Below are 22,908 nucleotides of genomic sequence, written 5' to 3'. Positions count from 1 at the left end.
GTTTAGCCACACAGACTGTGACTGTTATTGACTTTGAACCAGTCAGTTAATCTACTAGCATGTTTACTGCCGGCTGCACACTCATCACTGGACTGCTGTTGTGCAGTTAGGATGATAGTTTTGAGGATAACTCTCATTCTGTGCATTTACAGATTTTGTGGGCTGCTCATCTTTGTTCACATAAACTAGAGAATATTTGCCACACAGGTGTAAAGTGGTGTTTTAGCATAAAAAAGTCATTGGAAGAAACTGTTGCTGCTGAAATGTTGATCCAGTTAAATGCAATAACCGCAATTACAATTTCACTATATCTACAATAGCTGCATGTTATTGTTAATGATGTTTGGAGGAGTCTTACAGGTAACATACATTTAGAAATGAATAATATGCACTCATAAGATTATAAGGGGCACCACCTTTATGGGTTAATTAGACAATTAAATATTTAATTAAATAATTAATTAGGGGAAAAACATTAAAATCAAATTAATCAGTCTTATACCTGAGATTTGTAAATTCTGAATACACAGACCTCCATCTTCTGATATAAAGGAATATACATATACAACGACTCGGCTATGAATGAAGACATTTATTTAACTACAAAGGGATAGGGATGAATGGGAAACACTCAGCACACATACATATATACAACTAGAATGAATGAATGAATGCATTAATGAATGAGTAAATTAAATTAACAAGTTTTTGCAGACAGAACAAATTAATCAATGAATGTTATCAAAAATGAGTCAAAAACGCAATGAGGGGGCCAAGACTGTCTACAGCCAATAAAAATGTAGTTTTTGAGTGGCTTTTATATTAACCAAGATAAATGCATGGCAGACAGTTTCTTACTGTTTCGCCAAGTTTATAGTCCCCAGAGTGACAGCCAGATGAGAACCGCTGCAGTTTCAGTGAAGCGCTCAAGTTCAGCACTTCTTCAGGAGAGTGAATCCAATGCTGGGGACGGCTCAGACTCAATGAGGCCACATAGTCGGCTAAAAACACCACAGGGTTGTGTGTTTTAGTCTTGATGCATGGAGCTCTACCTTATCAAAAGAATCCTTGGAAAAGTCTTTAAAAGTTTAACTAAATGAAAAAACAGGAATTTACAAAAATAATAGATACTCAAATGGCAAACGGCATAACTTTGCTTAGGCATCTTGCAGTCTTTTCTTCTTTATGGAGCTTTCAGCTCTCAGTCAGAATAAAAAAGACAATACCCAGAAAGCATGGACGGCCATCACGGCTGATAAGGCCGAGAGAAAACAGAATAAGCAACAGCTGCCTGGCAAAGAGTTGTAAAAGTTTTTATAGTCTAGGAGGAGTTTTGAAAGAAAAAGGATCTTTGGCACTCTTTTGAGGGACCACATTGACTACTAATTAATTCCTTTGTGTGGAGAGAAAAACTGACCTTCAAATAAAAGGGAGATTCCTATCAAATATCTGAAAATTACATGCTTACAAATTCAATACTCACTCATTTCTGTCATCAATGCCAAGTTATCAACACATCATGAACCAGTAAGAAAATAAATTGTTGAAGCAGATTGAATGAACTATCCCTGTAACAAATTGGCCACAATTTCGCACATTGACCATACACAGTCCAGCCATATACTAGATTTTGACCTGGTCTTGTTTCATCTCTTGCTATTTTGTAATTATAATTAATTATATTGCTATTTCTTTTCTTTCATTTTCTAATTGTGAGCATCTGCAAATGTTAAATAACTTTCATATTTGCATTCCTTAAAAAAAAATCAGAGTCCAGAAACCATGTATCCTCTTAGTGTCTTCTTAAAAAGTAACAAAAAAGTTCAAGTTTAAAACAAAAACATTATCTATGTATTATATTTAGTATTTCTGCCATTGGAATCCAAACTCAAGATGACGGCATGTTCAGAACCATACCACAGAAAAAATGACGATCTGCCCACATACCCATTGTGAATGTTTGTTTTGCTGTAAGGATGCAGATCTGCTCTGTTGTGTCCCAGGGATCTTTCCCTCATCAATCATCTTCAGACTCTTCCTCTGCCTCCCGCAGCCAGGTGAAGAAGGCTCTGACAGACTTGAGGGCCACATCCTTACCCTGCTGCTCGGCAGGGTCTTTGCTCATCTCCCACTTGAAGAAAGCGTCCTCCGAGATGACGTCCTCATCATACAGACAGTCAAAGAACATCCGGAGAAGGTCTGACAGACAGACAGGGAGAGAGAGAGAGAGAGAGAGAGAGAGAGAGAGAGAGAGAGAGAGAGAGAGAGAGAGAGAGAGAGAGAGAGAGCAAATACACGTCACATCAAGACTCATCTTTGTCAGCTCTGAAAGGTTCAGGGGATCACCAAAGTTTGTCACTTCTGTTCTCATTGCTGTGATCTACTTTCTCTGCTCTCAGAAAAGATGAAAATTTGAACATCTACAAATCCTTAACAACTGGACAAAATCCATGTGCGGATGAAGATAATGCGATATGATCAAAGACTCTAGTACAGCTACTAAATGGACCTTGTGCTGAGATTATATTACCAACATTAGTTTAAACTGCTTAAAACATTAGTGTTAAACAACTAAGGTATTGCTTGTAACCACAACTTAATGTTCTCTGATAAGAAATGTAGGAAAAGAGAAAAATACATTTTTCACTGTGAGGAGGTAGGAGGAGCGAACTCTTAACGCATCACTTACTTGGAGGCTGATTGAGGGAGACTATCAGCGCCTGAAGTGCATAAAGTGCTTGCAGCTGTTGCTCAGTGTCTGATTTAAGGTATTTCATTAGTACAGGCGATCTCCTATGGATGACGGCCGTGTCCACTCGACAGTTGGTCTTATCATCTGTGTAGTAAAGCAGGAGGCAGAGTGAGTGCACGCTGAGCTGCTTCGTTCAGTTCAGCAGTGTAAATATTGCGATCAATGGTGAGATTTTAGCAGCATAGAGAAGTCTCTCCTCCAGGTGGTGGAGTGCTTACCTTTCACTGCTCCCTTACAGACAGCTGTCATCAAAGCCCTCAGGAAGGGAGATGAGCTCATCTGAGATTCATCTAGATTTGCCTGGAAAATGCAGCACAGAGAAGGAGAACAAAACACAGACAATCTGTCAATTTCACATGGCTCAACGCATCTTAGCAGTGATGCTACTGAAGAACAACATCATGGCATGATTTTACCTAAACTGTGGTGCAAAGACATAACTTTGTACCATTTAGTATTTCTTGGATGATGTCCTCAAGACAAACACTTAAAAGAGACATATCATGCATATTCCACGTCTATATTTATAATCTGGGGCTCAACTGGAATATCTCTGCATGATTTACATTTATAAAACTTATTTATTTTATACTGGCCCTTTATGCAGCCCCTCAGTTCAGCTTCTATCTGAAAAAGGCCGTTTAAGCTCCTGTCTCTCTATTAGATGAGCCCACACTGTTTTGATTGGTTAGCTCCCAGAAGCTGCCCCTCAGCAGATTTCTGCCAGCTTCGGAGGCTACGTAAACAACCACAATAAAGTGGTAGGATTTCACTTCTTTTTCCCATTCTTTACTTGAAATGGAAACTTCTCAAATACACCTGTACATGTTGGAGCTGAAATCTGATTCAAAATAAGCGAGTGGACAACATGAACAATCCGTTGAACAACCTTAGCAACAATCATAGTAACAAATACTATGGAGTGAGCAGCAGTTTGTGGGCATGCATGAACAATCACAAGGAGGAAGTAGAGGTAACTTTGCAAACAAAGCACTTAGAGAAGGCTGAAGCCCTGGCTTTTGACATGCAGGAAGCTTTGTTACATACATACACCTCACCTGAAAAGATGTCAGATAGCAAGTGATTGCAGTCACTATCTCCATTATATCCCATGTAAACACAACAGTGGTAAAACTTTTCTCAACTTGGTACTGTGGCTCACCATGTAACCATGGCAACCACAGAAATGACTCCAAGGAAAACTATGCAGAAGCTTATTTTAGTGGTATAAGAGTTCCCTGAATTATACACCTCCTCACCAGCAGTGAAAAAATATATCAACCAACAAAAATGGCCTGAGAGCAACCTCAATTTCAGAGTTTGATTATCTAAGCCACTAAACAGTGTTTGTGGCCAATATTAGTTAGTTTAAATTCCCATATTAATCCTGTCATATTGAGTTATTAATAACTTATTCATTCTTATATCAAATTGTTAATTCAACATTTTCTGCTCATTAGTGAATATATATGTAAATATACTGTGTCAGAGTTCTGTAAATCATAAAAATAGGCTGCCCTGAGTTTTAGCCACTATCTTGCAGAGTTTGGATAATGGTTTGTCTTTGAGAAATGTCTGCATACATTTGTCACTTCTCATACCTCCACCCAGTCAAAGATCTGCTGGTTGCTGGCCATGTCCTCCAGGAGGAGTCTCTCCAGCTGGCGGCTCAGCTCCTCAGGAGACAAGATCCTTTTAAAGAGAGTCGTCTCAGGGCCGGAGCTGTCCGACAGAATGAACTGGAGTTTCTGTTTGTATCACAGATGTGATGAGGGAGTGACAAACGAGGGAAAGATGATTAAATGGACAACAGGAATGAGGAGAGGTTAGAATGTGCTCTTTATCAGCTTGTTGGGTTAAAGAAGTATTAAGAAAGCAGATGGATAGTGACTGAGTTTTCCTATAATACTGATATTTCTTGACTTGAAACCCTTCATCACCAACCTGTTGTGAGATGAAAGCCTGGACGTCTTCTCCCTCTGGGAGGAAGTCAGTCCAGTTGAGGCCAGATTCCCTCCACAGAGAACCCACCATAGTCCTATCGTTCTGTGGGGTCAAGATGAGACAACGTCACACCTCACTTCTCTGAAATATCTTCATCCACTTTCCAGCAGCAGGAAAGAAAATTTCAGCAGTGTAGACTGAATAGACTGTTTCCCAATTTACAATGAAAACGCATTACTTGATGAATAAATAAGAACCCTAAAAAGCAGACATATTAATTTGCTACAAGTCAAAAGGGCAAAATAACTTTTTACTGGGATGCACATTTAACACAACTGATTAATGTTAATAATAGTAGTGAATGAACAATCAAATCCTTTGTAGTGCTTAAGAAAGTGTATTATTTTGTCCTTTCACTGGGCTTTTCAAATAATACATGACCAAATATCTATCACAAAGTGAAAGAACAGAACAGTATTTCTTTAGAGGGCTGCACATTATATAACCCACAAAACAGTCAATTGTTAATCTTTTTAGACATTTAAGTGAATGATCTATCTATTAATTGTGCACGTCCCTAACTTTATAGATGATTATACACCACTGGCTTTGTAATGAGAGCAGGTAATATAAATGTGTGCAGAATGAATTAAAAAAACAATAAAAGGTCAAAGTGTTGCTTACCATTTGTTTGCATAGTATGTGCAATACTTCAGAAATTAAAATCCCAGCTTTTCCTACAGGAATCAAAGGTTTGCTTAATTCACTGTGAACAAACAGAAACAACAGAAATTAAATGCAAGTCTGCCCAAATATTTTTCATCATACAGAGGGACAGAAAAGACTAATTGCTCAAACAACTTTTATGCTACTCATTCTCAGTGGGTGTTGTGCTCCCCCAGGGTTGTCCCTTGTCATCAATTCCGTTTGTGATTTTAATGAATAGAATGGGAGAGGAGAGTGTCCGGTTTGGGGACCTCAGGATTGCTTCTTGTTTTTTTGCAGATCACGTGATTCTTTTAGCTTCAACACACCGTGACCTCCAGCAGGCACACGGACGGTTTGCAACGGAATGTGAAGCAGTTGGGATGAGAGTCAGCACTTCCAAATCTAAGGCCATGATCCTCTGCTGGAAAAAGGTGGACTGTTCCCTCTGGGTTGGGAATGAGTTGCTGCCCCAAGTGAAGGAGTTCAAGTATCTCAGGGTCTTGTTCACAAGTGAGGGTAAGATGGAGCGTGAGGTTGACAGGCAGATCAGTGCAGCATCAGCATTAATGTGGGTGTTGTACCAGACTGTTGTGGGGAAGAAAGACATGAGCAAGAAGACAAAGCTCTCATTTTACTAGGAGCGCCTGCTCCCTCGCATTGAAAGGAGCCAGTTGAGGTGGTTTGGGCACCTGATTAGGATGCCTCCTCGAAGCCTCCCTCTGGAAGTGTTCCAGAGATGTCCAACTGGCAGGAGACCCCAGAGCAGACCCAGAACATCCTGGAAGGACTCCATATCTCTTCTGGCCTGGGAACACCTTGGGATCCCCCAGGAGAAGCTGGAGGGCATTGCCAAAGTGAGGGATGTCTGGGTTTTCTTACTCAGTCTGATGCTACCGCAACCTGGTCCCGGATAAGCGACAGAAAATGGATGGATGTATGGATGGATAGTTTGAAATTAATTCATCTTGAGAGGAAAGAGGAGGAGAGAGGAAAATCATATTAACTAGAAAAACTGGGTCCAAAGGATGACAATTATGTGGCTTTTTTGATCAAATAAAAGTGGTTTACTAGGGTGGTAAACACAGCAGTTTGAAAATTTCAGCTAGTTCAGCACTGAGGCTGTGCATACTGAGGTGATCAAAATATGGCCGTTTTAGTTGCAAATTGAGCATCAAGTGAATGACTCAAGAGTAGACATCTCAGTACCTAAAGAGTTCTCTCATAGAGAAGCCCCCTTCTCTCAGGACAGGGCTGAGCAGCTCGGCCAGGTACAGCCAGATATGGGGAATGTCGATTTCCATATCGTTCACTTGCTCCAGCATGTCTGCAAACCTGAAAAAACAAACAATTATTAGTTAGGACATGTGAAAGTAAACTAACATGAAACATTAAGATTTATAATTTATTCACTTTCTATTTCTTTCTGTTGTTACTATATGAATTTGTTACTGTGTTGATCCAAAATACCTTAGAAGAAAATGTGTTGCTATATGTTGCCAGGAGATTTATAGCACATTCCTGGGAGAGTGTTCGAGGGGATGGAGAAGACATCCTTTCCCCGAGTGTCCTGTTACCATTTGTGTTACCATTTCTGTTTCCATGGAAGGTAATACTGGTGTTAAACTCTGACCCTTGCTAGAACTCAAACTTTTCTGGCACATCCAGAGTTTGCTGTAGGTTGACTGCTTTTTGGATACACATTGGGAACCAACCCTCAAGGTTTCTTTGTTTCTGTGAATGCTATTAAAGAACTGCTGCACCCTTCCCTCCTTTGAGACAATTCCTTCTGACATCTGTGTTGGAAGGTAATGCCTCCATATATTGTCACAATATATTAATCGAATACATCAGTTTTTTGTGTATTATTTCATAATGTTGAGTGTTTGCAGGCAGTTTCCATGACAGACACCACTAAAAAATGAAGATATTATGGTTCCTGTGATACAGAAAGTCACAACTATACTCACACATATGAGTATCAGCATGTATAAGGCCTGGAGCTGCTCAAACCACCTATAAGCAACTAATTTATAGGAAAAAAACCTGTGATTTCACACTGAAATTCATTATTTAACCCTTCTATTGTGTTAGGGTCAAATTTGACCCGTTTTCAAGTTTAGATGTGTGAAACATACTTAAAATTTTTTCTGATCAAAACAAGGCTTCATTATATCTGCCTACGGAATATGATAAAACACATTTTGATCTTTTTTCTTTTTTATAAATGCCTATAAAAAAAAAAAAGTTACATCTGTTGTGTTACATGTCAAATTTGACCCGGCTGAGAAATACATATTAAATGATGCCAAACCATCATGAATAACAAATAATACAAAAAAACAAAAATAATAGTAATAATATCCTATAAAAAATAGTATAATAATATTATGTAATAATATTGAAATTATGTTTCATGCCAAGAAAGCGTATTAACTTGAATTCAATTGTAGAGTGGCACACAGCAAATATGATCCCAAGCACAATGAATTGCTTGTTAATGAATTCAAACACGGGTCAAATTTGACCCACTAACACTAAAGGTGTAAACCCTTTTCTAACACATTAGAAGGGTTATGGGGGTTCTGTTGCTTTTGTGCAAGAAATTTTAAGTCCCTGAAAAAAAGAAATCACCTCTTCATTTGTTTTATCTGTGCGCATTTATTTTTACTTTATACCTAACATGACTTCAAGTTTGAGTTGTGAAAGTTGTTTTAGATTTGGATGAATGAACTGTACTGTTCAAGACTGTGGAAATGAGGTTGGGAAGGTCATGACTGAATAATGGGTTGTTTTTTTAAGATTACAGAGTATAGTGTAGGGACTGAAGAGGATTCAATTTTATAGTCCTTTTCATATACAAAAGCAACTGAATTTTAAATATATTTTAAAAATATCACTGTTTCAAAAGGCTTACATTTTCAAAATGTTCTGAATTTCCCAGACTTCTTTACATTTCTTGACTATATTTTACAGAATATGAACTTTCAAAATATTTTGTATTCTGATATTGGTTGGATAATCTATATAGCACTTGATTGATTGATTTATTGACTGATTGATTGATTGATTGATGAATGAATGAAACTGCATGCACTTTGATTGATTCCCAAATTTCAAACAGCTGGAAAATGATTTCTATAGACCTTTAAACAGGTTGGGCGTATGCCTTCAGCAAGAACATTTTAAAAGTCTTTGTTTTGACATGTTTTTTTGTGGTAAATCACAATTCTTTCACTCAAGTTACTCAGGTCATAATGAGGTTAAAAAGAATCACAAGCATCTCTTTTATGAATACAGTGTTTCAATCAGTATTCCAACTATAACAACACAGAAGTTACATTTACAAAAAGCAGGCATGACTGTGATGTGCCAAAATGGTGACAATCAGCTCCATGTTTATAGAAACTGATTATTTTCATGTAAGGTAGAGAACAGCATGCAGGTGAACTGACCCTTCGTAGAACTGGGGTTTGGGCAGGATTCTCTGCTGCACCAGCTGGAAGAGGAGCTGGCCCATGTGGTCCCGTGTGATCTGACTACACTCCAGGGTCGATTCCACCCCAATGCGCACAAAGATGTGCAACTGAGAGCCCAAGTTGAGCTCATCCACAGACTGGATAGCCTCCTACAGAAAACAAAGAAATATGATCAAGACTGGAAACTAGAGAAACAAAAAGGGGAATACATACACAGTCCTTTATTGAATGCATTTTAAAAAAGACAAATGCTAATGTTTGATAGAAGTAATTTCTGTTGGCCAAGTTAATAATCAATTATCCATTCATCATTAAATGCTACAAATGCAAAATGCATGCTTTATCTTAGTGAATGCTATAAATGCTAATAAAAAGTTAGTTATTTGAATAATAGATGAATCTGCAGGAGAAATCCCTGATTAATCCTTAAAATCCCTGTGAGCAGCAGTTTGTGGATGTTGTAGGAGGACAGCCTTGTTTGTTTGTTGATTTTTTCAAAACACAATCTTTCTTTAATTCCTAAGCAACAAGTTGAGTGCTTTTCCAGACTTTTGAACGGATCCCTTTTCACCCATAGATACATGGGTTAGCCAGACCTCCTGACAGACCATGGTAGACAAGAAACAAATTGCAAAATAAATGTAGTGTAAACCCCTACAATATAGATTCAAACGTTTGCACCTAAAATCATGGATCTTAGACGCCATGAGTCTCATTTACTGTTGATTTTCATGTGAATCTCAGTACCTTGTAATCATTTATGAGGAGGAACTCGTCGATGATGGAATTGGACTTCCTCTCTATCTCCTCCTCAGACAGGGCAGGTCTGCGCCATGTCTGTACCATTGGCCCAGGTTTCACTGTCAATGTAAAACAACAGTCACAACAGTGTCTGTCTCAGGTCTGTGTGAGTCTGTCTTCTCTGATTTACTGATATTTACATTCACTGGAGTAAAACTACTGTGAAAGAGGCTGTCAGAATGACATTTCTGACTGAGACTGCCATACTTGATGAAATACTATAGGTCAGCTAACAGAGAGGGGGCAAAGGGCTTCCTGTCTGCTGTTGGGCACAATAGCATGTCTGCAGGCTACAGGCACAGGTAGTCTGCTCATATGCCTGCAGGCTTCCTGAGTCACTGTAGCTGTGCTGATATGACACTAAGAGGAGGATTTAGACTATAGGCCTGACCTGGACATCTTTTGCTGTTCTTGGATAACAGCTGCTGGCACACTTTTCTCTGCTGCCTTTGCTCTTCAATCTTCACCTCCTTGTGAGTCTTCTTGATAGTTTCGGGCCCTGATGAAAATTTCGGGCCCTGGTTGGCTCCTTTGGACACCCAGTTGTGCTGTGGAAAGAGAACCACAATGACCTGAATCAAATAGCAATGTCAGATTCAAAGGTTTCAAACTGATTCTTTTTCTTGATTTAATGGTAACTTTAATATCTTGAGAGTATAAGCAGATTTTATTATACCAGATACATCTGTTCAGAAATAAAATAAGCTGTCGATCACAGAAGAATATCCTAAATTCAAGGAATGCACTGATACTGACAGACAAACATGTTAACATCATGTCTTGATCCTTCATTTTTGCTACACTTCCACACGGCTGAATATGCTGGTTTTGTTTTTAAACAGAGAGAACCCTGCACTGCCTAAGTAGCCTTGCTGATCTTAATTTCAAATTTGATCAGAGCAGCACTACAGGGCTTGAATCTGTGTTTTTACGTTTTGTAGTGGGAGACAGTGACATTGGTTCAAACAGCTTGTGTTAGGTAAGAGTTAGGAGGGAAATCACATTTAATCAGTGCAGATGTTTCTCTATTAGAAAAGCCTGATATTACAGTTGTCATGTTAAGTCATTTGCTGCTTGTTTATTTCTCTTTCTTGTGAGTCCATGTATTTGTTTCTGAGCCCAGTAAAGATTCATGTGCTCCCACAGTCTACTACTGAAGACATTGTATATGTAAACACGTAAATTCAGAATATCATCTGATCTTAATTTATTTTTGTTTTTTTAAATAAATCAGAAGCATTTGACATTAATCTTACCTACAATATAATTGTGTGATCTATGTACTAAGATTCAAGTTCCAAAGTCAGTAGCTAAATAAATAAATATGTAACAATACACTGTTCTGTAACGGTACAGGATTGAACAGAATCATCTAGAATTAATGGCTGAGATATTAAATCAGTTCAGAGGACATGCATTGTTTATGTTTTCTTGAAAATCGTGGTTCAGTAGTGTCTTTTTACTGTGTTAATTCACTATTTTAAACTATTATAAACATACAATGTCACAGCATTTTAGTGCATTGGCATGCAAATCCTTTAGCTTGCAGACCTTTTGTAATGAGTTAGCATTAACAGCATTAATGGACCTCACAACCTACTTTCCCAACTAAAAAAGGTGACATCATGTACTTCTGTGCAACAATCAGGATTTAACCATATTTGAATCAGAACCTGATGACAGGGATTGCTTGCTTATATTGCCAGGCCATCGTCAATCAAATCACACCCACACAGTCCTGAGGAAGAAGATAAGCTTTGTTTTTGGGAGTTTAACTCTTAATAAATAATACAACATGATGTTTTTTTGTTGATTATTTAGTCAGGTAAATTTAATCTTATAGAAAAATATTGAAGTTTTCATGGGATTTAAAAGGCAATTAGCTCCTCTGTCATCAAGCACATACAAGTAGTGTACAGTATGTGCCTCAGGTCCAGGTTTGCCTCTGTCCTAACTTATATTTTCCCACTGAGTTTTTCTCCCACCAGTCTCTCTAAAAAGGTGTTCAAATCCAAAAACAAGAGCAGTAGTAGATATCCATTTAGCAGATAATGACCAGAATACCCAATATCTTGTTCCAGAGGGTCAGAAAGATCAAGGAAACAAACCTCTGTGGGGAAAATTTATTGTGGACCAGAGATAGCCTGAACACAGGGCTGGACTTTGGACTCAGCTGTGTGACTGTGCAGATAAAACTAATATCATGTGCATCAATAACCACACACTCACCAATCTCAGGTCTATAACATCCTGTACCATTGACTGTATCTGAGGCGACGTATTCCTCTCCTTGACAATTTTCTTCATCAGATTGAAATACTGATCCATTCGAGGCTGATGAGAGAATGAAAGAGAGGGTTAATTTGAGACATTTATACAATAGCAAAAATAATTCAGTGCCACTGGCCTGAAAAGTATGGTGAAGACAACTTTGATATCATGTTTGAAGGCCTACAGTTTGATGACTTTACTGAAGTCAATTGTCTTTTCCAGGACAGTGGCTGGACTGCGGCCCTTGTGGAAGCAGGGATAGCATCTCTCGGAACAGCAAAATCATTTCTAGTGGCTTCAGCATCACCAGGACACATCAGTTGCATACGATAACAGCAAGCAGTCTATATAAGCTTCTTCAGACAGCTTACACTGATTACTGCAATGAAACGGCTGGTAACTCCCAGGAAATGTCCAGCTTTGAAACTTGGTGTGATAAGCCTCTTTCACACATACTTCCTGGTAAATTACTGGGATAACCTTTCAGGCACCACTAGTGATTTTCACTATTCACACCTGCAGCTACATTCAGGAACATTTAAGTGTTGCACCTTCTCACACATGTCATGGCAATGGCGGAATAGATGGGGAAAAGAAGGAGGGGGGCAGGGATCAGGGGGTGTAGGTTAGGTTGTGTGTATAGCAAGTGTGGTCGAGAGAGAGAGCAGGTGTGTGACGGGGGCTGCTAGACCAGAGCATACAGAGTATGAAGTAGCAGTATAATGTTAGCTGTGAACCTCAATGCAATGTGCGTATAGTTTTGGCTATTTGTTAATGAATAAATGCTCCCACTGTAGCTACATTTAGAGATGTTTCTGGTGGAGCAGCATGTCCACCAGTTAATCGGCAGGAGTGAATTTTAAATCCTTAAGTACAAACCACTTTGTCTCTGCTGTCTCTGTCTCATTTCTATGGATCTGACACCATGCATCTCCATTCTCTGTATGCCTGCTCACCAAAACTTTGCTCTGCTCCATAAGAGTAGTTAATGTTATGGATATGATTTAGATTGTGATATTAAAGATGAAATAATAATGTTAAATGGAACATGATGCTGTGATATTGTCACACCGAGCACAGACTTTTAAAAGGGAGCTGTTACTTGAATAGAGGAGACATTGCTATTTTTGTGTTGTGTTTAATTATTCAAATAAAATGTTCACAGTCTTTTGTAAAAGTTTGCTCATGTAACTAACTGTATTGCTTCCATAAAGCCATATCAATTATTCAAAGCTATTATTCAAATTTTAAATAATCAGCTTGAGCATAGCTCAGGGTCTGACGGAGCTTTGAAGAAACGATATGGCTTCATGAAAGCAATAGTTATGTGAGTAAACATTTACAAAAGACTGTGAACATTTTATTTAGAATATTTAAACACAACACAAAAAAGCAATGTCTCTTCTATTCAGCGGAGTCTGCCATACTGGCATTTTCCCTGAAATGTTACTAGGTGCGAAATTGGCGGTACAGATTTCCCTGAGTATCGATCCCTGCTCCCATTCACACATGACCCCATGCAGGAAATGTTCCTGAACATTTCAGGGATAGACTCCATGTGTCAAAGAGGCTATAGTTGCAAACAGCAGCAGTTTCAGTTCTGGCATCCAGTATTGTCAGTGGAGCTAGCAATTCTGCTACTGATCTGATCCTTCAGGGAGCCAACTTCATCTTGTACTGTCATTCATTGGCTGAGCTGATATCATACTTCTTTGCAAGCAACAAGGTGAACTATGCACAATGGCTTCCAATCCACCTGAGAGATATGCTGACCCTGGAAGAGAAACATTCATGGATGGCCCAGGAGTTCCGTAGTGGAAAATTTGTTGTTCACAAGTCGTACGGTGAGTTCTCAGCAATGTCGTTGACGCGGCTAATGAGCAGGCCAATGCAGTCATCAAGGCTGTTGGGGGAGCAATTGGCATCACTGAGGATCCATCAGCAGAACAGAGAATGTGATCTCAAGGAATTTTTTCGCCATGAGAACCATCCGTTCCTTGCTGCCCTGAGTGATGGTGGAAAGCTCCGTACCTGTCAGAAATCTCAGCTCGCTGCTATTCTTGAACCCCTTTTTAAGATCCCAAATATGGAACCAGATACTGATTGCATCATCATTGATGTTTCAGCATTGGTCAATAGTCTGTCACAGCAAACTTCAAGACATTTGAAGACTATGCAGAATTGGATGTCTTGCCCACCGTACAGGCATACTCAGCCAAGTGCAAATGGACAGATATTTGATGTATAACAGCCATCAAGTCTAAAGAGCGAGACAAGGTCAAAGTAAGGACATGGAGTCGCAGGGTGACAAGCACCGGTAAAGTCCCCTAAAACTGGCAGAACTTCCTCAGAGACAGCAACAACAAAACTGAGAACTTCAACTTCTTGCCAACAAGATAGCCCACATCTGCCACAAACATGATCATTGTAACCAAAGAAGAAGGCGATGCCAGCAATCACCTGATAAGCCTGGCTAAAATGGCTCCTTGTAGTCATTAGGAAGCTGACACTTTGTGAAGCTGATATTTGTGCATGCCAGCTAGGCAGTAGAGCAGGGCTGCAAAAGTATCCTCATCAAAGCCAGTGACACTGATTTTCTCATCATAGCGGTCAGTATTCTGCCAACCCTTCAATGGATTGGTCTTTAGCAGTTATGGATTACCTTTGGCCAAGGCCAGAACCTGAGCTGGATTCCCATCCCATTATCTATTTGTGTCTCATAGATTTCAGAGGAGCAAAGAATTCTCTTCTTCCATGCCTTCACTGGCTGTGATGTTGTGTCAGCCCTCTGTGGTAAAGGCAAGAAGACTGCATGAGGCTTCTGATGTTTTCAGCAAACTCAGCCCGTATCATCGTATAACAATAGATGATGCTGACATGAAGATCTTGGAAAACTTTGTGGTCATGATGTATGACAGGTCCAGTACAGCTGATGGTGTTGATGATACAAGGCTGGACATGTTTGCTTGGAAGCAGAGGCCATACAAAGCCATCCCTCCTACTTGAGCTGCTCTTCTCCAGTATGTAAAGCATGCTGCCTACTAGGCACGATTCATATGGGGTCAATCAATACTTTGTTAACCAGAAGCACAAAGTCCTGCCAACTGGGGATGGATCAAAAAAGGTGATTTGTGGCAGATCTTGTGGACTGATCTCCCCCTTATTGCAGAATGTTGCCAACAACTGTCCAAGAGTGGATGCAAATTTGAATGCCTTGGAAGATGCAAATGCTACAGCTTTGGTCTTGCTTGCACGGCACTGTGTAGCTGCAGATGTGAAGATTAGGCTCTGTTTCAACCCAGAGCATAAGTTAGTTGATTATACATGTAATGTACATTTACTCTAACAGAACTGTTGATCCTGGAATGTTCAGGTTATTCAGGTTACAGATGTCTTGAAAATTATACATTGATCCTAAAGTGTTCAGGTTACACATCACTGCATTTTACATTTTTACACTTTGTATGTTTTATGCTACGTAGTACAAATGCTATGTTCAGTAGTAACCAAATGATCATATTGAGCTCCTCATGTGCAAATAAAATGACAATTTTTGTACATCATTTCTAATAAAAGTTTTTCTGAAATAATGTTGTGTTTATACATATTTATCACATAACTTTAAAAAATATTCTGAGTAAATGGCAGAAGGAGGTATAAAAAGGATTTCTGATGTATACAATTGACACCAGAATCATCAAAATTGTCCCAGACAATGGTCCTTATTCACTAAAATGTGCATAGACATGTTCTTGCTTTGCTCATAAAATAAGTACACACACAAAATTACCACCAGATTCATGACGTGCGCACCAGCCAATTTTGCTCTTACTACCATGCATATGTTAGTGAATCAGAATCATTCTAAATTGACAGGCCCGTACCTGGTATTTAGCATACATAAATAGCGCATATTTTGCATACTACCATGCCCCCATTTCTCTATATAAGAAAAGCTCTGTTGAAGCGGTGCAGCAGTGGAGAGAACTGTCACTCATTGCAAAGAGGGCAGTGATGGTAAAAATGTAGAAGAACTTTACTGCTAGTGAAATACAAACAATAAGTTCAGAGGTAGAAGCCAAAAAAGGAAGGCAGATTTGGCTGGTAAACATGTCATGGGCACAACCATTTGGAGTCCAACTGTTAATCCTGTATACAACCTGCATACCTGTTGCACCACTACCACACAGTACATCCGTGACAAAACAGAAAGTAGGTAAATGTGTTGATCTGTGAGACTGATCTAAATAAATCTCTACTGCTGCGCCAGGTGCACATTGTGTTTCGTCTCTGTCTGCAAAAGGCTGTAATGCACTGAAAGCAAAGAGTCTCTCCCTGTGCCACTACTGAACTGTGAGGCTGTGAGGAACACTGAACACTGTCCAGCTGGGAGTCACTGATGTCTACAGGAGACCTGGTTATAGAAGGAATCAGCTGATGTGGGTGGCTTTGAGATCAGCTGCCATCAGGTGATGTAGTTGGGTTTGTGAGGTGAGCTTGACTGGCCTGCCTGAAGTAATGCTATGCTCAATTAGTCGTTTGGTCTATAAAATGTCAGAAAATGGTGAGAAATGTTGATCACTGTTTCCCAAAGCCCAAGGTGCAACCTCAAATGTTGTCCTGACCAACAGTGTACAACCCAAAGATATTCAGTTAACTACTCTAGAGGACTCAAAAAACCTGATTCACATTTAAAAAACACTCATTAAAAAAAAAGATTTTCACTTCATTTATATACCAGAGACTTCAGACACCTTGTTTTGGAGGCTGTCTGAGCTACTACAATCTCCTCAAAATTGCAATTCCAGCAGTGCCCATTCTGATTCAAGTGTGCAGACCTTGATACAGCAATTTTCTCACAAATTACGCTCAAACACAAACCTAGAATATTAGTAAGCATTAACTGCTCCTCTTCACTTCATAAAAGAACTTTTTTTTCCTGACTCACCTTGGCCTTCTCAAAGTCGAGGTCCTTGCCAACGGTGGTGAGCAGCGTACACAGGCACTCCAAAGACTCCTCGTGTTGGTCCTTCAGCAGCTTCACCACAGAATCGTGCATGATGGCCTCCGTCAACATCTTGAGCTTGAAAAGTTCACCAATTAACTTAATGTTGCCGATGGAACGCCTTTGGGCCTCATCTTTGGCCTCCTCCAGCTCCTCCTGAAGCTGCTTGTGTTCCCTTGACTGAGGGAGACAGAAGAAATGCCGCTATGTTACTTCTTATTTACAAAAATGCTCTACAAGAGGTGATCCAGAGTTTAGAGTTTCAGTCTCTATAGGATCACCCGTACTCAAAATATTTTGGAACAGTACAGAATCAGGTGTCACATTTGAGTAATTTGTAGGCCACATACCAATGCAGCAGAGTCCAGCTCTTTCTGCTTCCTCTCAAACATCACTTCAAACTCCTTCTGGCAGCGGTTTAGCAGCAGCTTGCGAAAGTGCACATAAGTGCCAGGTTGGTCTGTGTTTGGCACTTTGAGCTGTACATGAACAGTAGACATAATGGACATTGTAAAGAAACAGAACTATAAAGATGAGTTAAGTGATGAACTAAAACCTTTATGTTAAATGCTGAACAGTGAATCAGGTCTCTTGCAGTCAAGGCCACAAGACTCATGTAGTTTTCTGCAAGTTATACTGAAAGAAATTACTTCACAAAAGCACACAAAACGAATTTAATCATTTTTAACTTTGGATTTTTTTCATACTGAAAACCCTAGTGTATATGCTATTTGTAAGGTTATGAACTGATGGCAGTCAGTTTCTCTTAAGAAAAATAAAATGTTTGTCCCACATTCTTTTTAAAAGTATCTTAGTAAGTATATGGATTTTTAATAAATACTGACCCATTTGTAAAGATTATTTAGAGTTTAGTGATTTTTATGTATCACTAAACCAACAAATGTACCAACAAATGTAACTCCAAGTAGGGCAACAGCAGCCTTCTCTTCCTCTCCTACTGCTGAAGATAGTAGGTGTATACATCTTAAGATTTTTTTCTTGCAACCCATTGGTTTGAAATTCTGAAATTTTGAACCTTTCTAATTATTATTGTATTACAATTCCTGTCTTTTCCATATGATAAATGGACCATACTTGAAGTAAGCATTAGTCATACTTTTCCCCAACATCTTCTGGAAAAGTCAAATTATTACACCAGCAACCTTACAAACATGAGCCTGTTTATTTACCCTCAATTTTACAAACTCTTCCATTCTGATCAGTACAATGACTGTTTAGTGTCAGTGCTTACCCCCATGAGGCAGCGGCACATGTTTGCATAAACCACAGAGAAGCTGGGCTCACTGATGGCCTTCTCAAATACAAGGTCAACGACTCCTTTAAGCCTCTCTTCTGTGTTGATGGTCAGGTCCCTCATCTGCGTCATAAGCTGGCTGAAATTCTGAGGCATTAGCTTGTCCAGGATGCTGCGTACCTTCCTGAAGAGCTCCTGAGGGGAATTGATCAGAAAAGTTAGAGGTCACCAATCATATCTATCAGTCAACCTATTTGCTGACTGAAAATCTAAGTCTGTTGAAGGACTGGCTATTGTTGGTAGTTTTTGATAAAGTATACCACTTCTTATTCCACTTTAATGGAAGGAGTACTTTTCCTCACAACTGTCTGTTAATAATGTAAAGTAGGTTGATTGACTTGGTTAGAATTTCCAACAATTTAAAGCTCTTCAATCAAGAGGATTTTGAAATTAGTCTGGTTATGATAGCTGATGTTTTTTAATATTCCTTGATGTATCTTTTGTGCCTTTTGCCTGTGTGCATGTGTGTATCTTTTTGGTCCTACCTGTGTTTTCTGCACCTCTCGGTCCTCTGGGCTGGGCTCTCTCATTATGACAGGTTTCCAGGCATTTTCAGACTTGTTCAGCTGAACATCAATGTTCACACAACATGCAATGAAAGAACAAGTCACCATGATTACACAGTTTTTCTTTAAATCTGCCAACATTACATATTGTCCTGTTCAGAAGGGGAACAGAAGGGGGAGCAGTGATCTAATAATACTGGCGACAAAGCAAAAGGAGTCTGACTGGTGAGAGTGTGTGTGCATTTCTAACCCAATGGTGCCTTAAATGTGATCCTGAATTCATTAACTCCTGGAATCCATTGGTAGTTTCACCATAGCACACACTAGGTGCACCTTAATTGTATAACAGTTAAGCTGAAGTGTAACTGAAGAACAAGTTGAGCTCTCAAGGAAATTGCTCACTTTTATTATTTATTAAACTCTGAACATCAGTTTCATTTGCAGTGAAATGACAACTGAAATCAGATCATCACAGTTTATACATTGTACATTTAATTAAACAAAACTCAAAGGTTCATTTCTTTAGTTTTACTTCTACCAAGCTGTAAATCATGCAGTGATGGGGCCTATTTTGTAGGCTGAATAGTTTTCATGACAGGTAAACTGAATATCTTGTGTAAAATCAGTGGAGTGCCCCTTTAAGCCAGACTAAACCAAATAGAAAACAGGGAAAACCTGCATGATGACTGACAATGCTCAGTGCAAGGTTAACATGTCACTGGCTACAGACATAAAAAAGGTACAGAAATATACAAAGATTTACCTAATTATACAAAAACAAACTAAATGTGAAAAAGTCAAGGAAAAATAAAAGACATCATGATAAAAAGATACAAACTGGTAAAATAAGGCAGTTCAAGGCCTTGTCTTGTTTTTTGACCTCTGCAGTAATGCAGAATGTTTATTTGGGTTGTCTTATCCTCACTGACAATCCAGCTCGAATGATTTTTGCACATATATTAAGATAGGTTCTGTGAAAGTTTATTCAATGATAAGTAGAGGTGTTTTCTTGTCAAAGTAAAAAAAAAGATAGTATTCCTTGATCATGATCTAACTGCACTCTAACCTTTTTTGAAAATGGATTTTCAGATATGAAATTTATCTGTTTCTCTGTAGGAAGATCAAACAAAGGTCTTGAAAATGTACCATACAGGTAAATGCCCCGGACCTTTTCAGATGTTTGATGTTTGATTCTAGCAGTCACACCAACAGCCCAATAATCCCTCACCACCTCCACATCCCAGCTGTGTTTCCCAGAGAGTTCATATCCAAGAACAATCAAGTCGGATTGTCCCTCTGGGTTGTAAGGGAGCTGCTGAGCCTTCATTCTGGATGTCAAATGAGTCAAATTCTTTGATAGAGTAAAAGGTTTGCCACTTTTATTTGGGTCCAGAGTTAAAGGACCCTGCCACCATTGGCTTTTTGAACAGTATTTTGTAATTCTTTGTCTTTTTTGTGTTATTTGAGGCTTTTGTAGGTTGGTGTGTGTTGTTGATTGCATTTATTTACTGCTGGCTGTAAAACAAATTGCTCCTTGGGGAAATAAAGATTAACTTGACTTTACCTTGACCTTGATCTTACCTTGACAGGAGCTGAATGGAAAAAAAATGAGAATTTTTACTGAATAAGTAATTTACCAGTAATTAAACAACAGATTTTAGTGTCAAAATATGGCAAGGTGGAAACAGCAATACATTACTCACTGTACTGTATTATATTCCTCATCTTCCTCCAGACTGTGAACTGCAGGTTCTCCAGGTGTTTGGCCTCATCGATCAGGGCTCCTGATGGAGTCTCTGGTTCTGGCAGGTTGCACTGGGATCTGAAAAGATATTAGGTAGCCAAGGATCACCAGTGAAATATTCTGAAACACTATACTGATAGCATTTATGTTTGGAGCAATGCAGTGCAATGATTTTCTATAATGAGATAGGAAATCATTCAATCTAAGGAAGAAATAAATGAATGATAAAGTGCCCTCTAAGGTGCCCACACCAAGGAGAAAACATACAAAAGTTCTGTGATGACTGTCTAGTTATATGTAAATCAGGATGAAAATGCCCTATAGAGGGCCTCTATATGTGACAATTTGGATTGAAGTGCCCTCATGGTGCCCTTTCAGTGGAAGAAAATGTGATTGTGCCCTGTAAAAAAACCCCAAAATGAGAAAATATGATGTGCTCTTTAAAAGAAGAGGATGTAATGCAGTGCCCTATGATGCTGTTGTAGGATGGAAGGATGCACTGTATGGGAGAAAAACATTGTGAAGTGGGGGCCATCGATAATGACTAACACCAATGTATCAGGTGCCCTTTATATTTTTTCGCCCCTGCCCCTGAGACAGCCTGAGTCTGCCACTGGTCTAATATGTCTTCAGAAGTGTACATGAAGCCACTTACCGCTCCATAGAGGATTTGGCATTCTATTAAATGAAGAGAAAATACAATAACAAATCAATACATCAAATTATGCCATATGTTTAATATTTACATCTGGATATTGATTGACACAAGTGATCACTAATTACCAGCATTAATGAGATGTCTTCTTCTTTCATTTCTTGCTCCATGGTTTTGATTTTGTCTGAGAGTGAGGAGGACTCTGCAGTCAGATTTACAATCCTGATCCTCATTGCCTCACTCTTGAGTGTCGCCTCTTTCCTCACAGCATCAATCCTTGCAGCCTCTTCTGCCCGCAGGAACTGGTACAGCTTTTGAAACTCCCCTTTTATCGCCTCCTCAGTCTGCTGGGCTTGGAGCTGAGGAGAGACACTTTTCTGACTAAAGCAGACTACATGATATGTTGCTGGCTATCGCTGTAAACATCATGTTTGTGACTTACTGTGATGTGGCTGGCCATTTTATCACACTTGAGTTTTTCTGCTTCAAATGACCCCTGATTGCTTTTTAAATGAATCAGCTGAACCTTCAGTTTGGTCTATAAGAATAACAAGAACAAGAATAATCATTTCTAAAATTAGTATAAACAACTACCAAACCCAGGACCTCTCTCAGTTGCTATAGTAAACTATATTGCTTACCCTATGGTCTTGTGCTGCTTCATTGATGGGGACACAGTTATGTTTCTTATGTTTTTTTGCATCCCTACAAATCACACAGATGAGCTCTTGATCATCTTGACAGAAGAGCTTGAGTTTCTCATTGTGCAGACTGCAGAACTCTTTAGATCCTGTCGTAGCTCTCTGACTCCTCTCTTGTCTCAAGGTGTCAGAAAGATTTCTCAGTGCCAGATTAGGTGGAGGCTGAGCTATTGGAAATATTTCCTTACAGACCGGGCACGTCTGGACTTTACTTTGTCTCCACCACTCCTGAAGACAGTGCTTACAGAAGCTGTGACCACACAACAAGACTACAGGATCCTTAAATATGTCACAGCACACAGGACAGGAGCAGTCCACTTCAGATGGTGATTCATTGGCAGCCATTCTGTCGTTGTCTTCTGTGGATGTCTTTTAATGCTTGACTCTGACAGACAACTTACTTTCACTTTCACTTTCACAGATTCACTCGTTTTTGCTCAGACAGTAATTTAGTCGCGGTTTTATCAATAAACACCCTTGAAATGTCAGTATAAACACATACAAACGCACCGCTGGACTGTCTTCCCTTTTTACTTCTATTTTTAGGAGATTAACACGAGCAGTTTTTGGGAGTGACTTTGCAGTCACTTCTTCCTGCTTTCTGTGTGAAAAAGGAGGAGCTTTTCCTTTTTTCTTTATCTCTGAAGGTTCGCCCTGCCCTGTGTTGCACATTCATCTGACCAAAGGATAAGGAAAGAAATATTCCTGTTCATCAGATTTTTTCCTGTTTAGTCCTCAGTACTTTTGCTCAGATGTTTTGGCATGGTGAGTAAAAAATAAAAAAAGACTAGACTAATAGAACAGTAGCATTAACCCATACTCAAGAACAAATTGTGCTTTCACCAGTAGACTTTGCAGACATCACTGTTTTAAGGGAAGAGTAACCTGAAGCTGAAAAGAGCAGACACACATCACTTTTAGTGGGTAATGCTTTAGATTACAGTCTGCAGCATACAGCATAATTACTTACGGTATAATCTTTTGCACAACAGTATACCAGTACAGTACCAATACATATATAGTACTGTGC

At 39.2% G+C, this 22,908-nt stretch overlaps 1 protein-coding gene across 1 annotated transcript; it reads right to left on the bottom strand.

Moving 5' to 3' along the window:
• Positions 1 to 572: 572 nt before the first annotated feature.
• On the bottom strand, positions 573 to 22,500 carry LOC122999674 (eukaryotic translation initiation factor 4 gamma 3-like). Its single transcript, XM_044376798.1, has 21 exons — positions 21,819 to 22,500; positions 21,620 to 21,715; positions 21,306 to 21,536; positions 21,178 to 21,200; positions 20,482 to 20,600; positions 20,360 to 20,370; positions 18,758 to 18,838; positions 18,210 to 18,407; positions 17,308 to 17,436; positions 16,901 to 17,137; positions 11,911 to 12,015; positions 10,073 to 10,229; positions 9,628 to 9,740; positions 8,857 to 9,029; positions 6,611 to 6,736; positions 5,381 to 5,462; positions 4,697 to 4,798; positions 4,354 to 4,500; positions 2,971 to 3,052; positions 2,690 to 2,836; positions 573 to 2,199 (listed from the first exon to the last, which is right to left on the bottom strand). The coding sequence occupies exons 1-21, from the start codon at positions 22,221 to 22,223 to the stop codon at positions 2,018 to 2,020; spliced, it is 2,946 nt and encodes a 981-aa protein (XP_044232733.1). The 5' UTR covers positions 22,224 to 22,500; the 3' UTR covers positions 573 to 2,017.
• Positions 22,501 to 22,908: the final 408 nt, after the last annotated feature.

The sequence above is a fragment of the Thunnus albacares genome, chromosome 16, assembly GCF_914725855.1.
Source record: "Thunnus albacares chromosome 16, fThuAlb1.1, whole genome shotgun sequence".
Lineage (NCBI taxonomy): Eukaryota > Metazoa > Chordata > Actinopteri > Scombriformes > Scombridae > Thunnus > Thunnus albacares.
The sequence above is the reverse complement of the archived record's forward strand: the minus strand, read 5'-3'. Positions and strand labels throughout refer to the sequence as shown.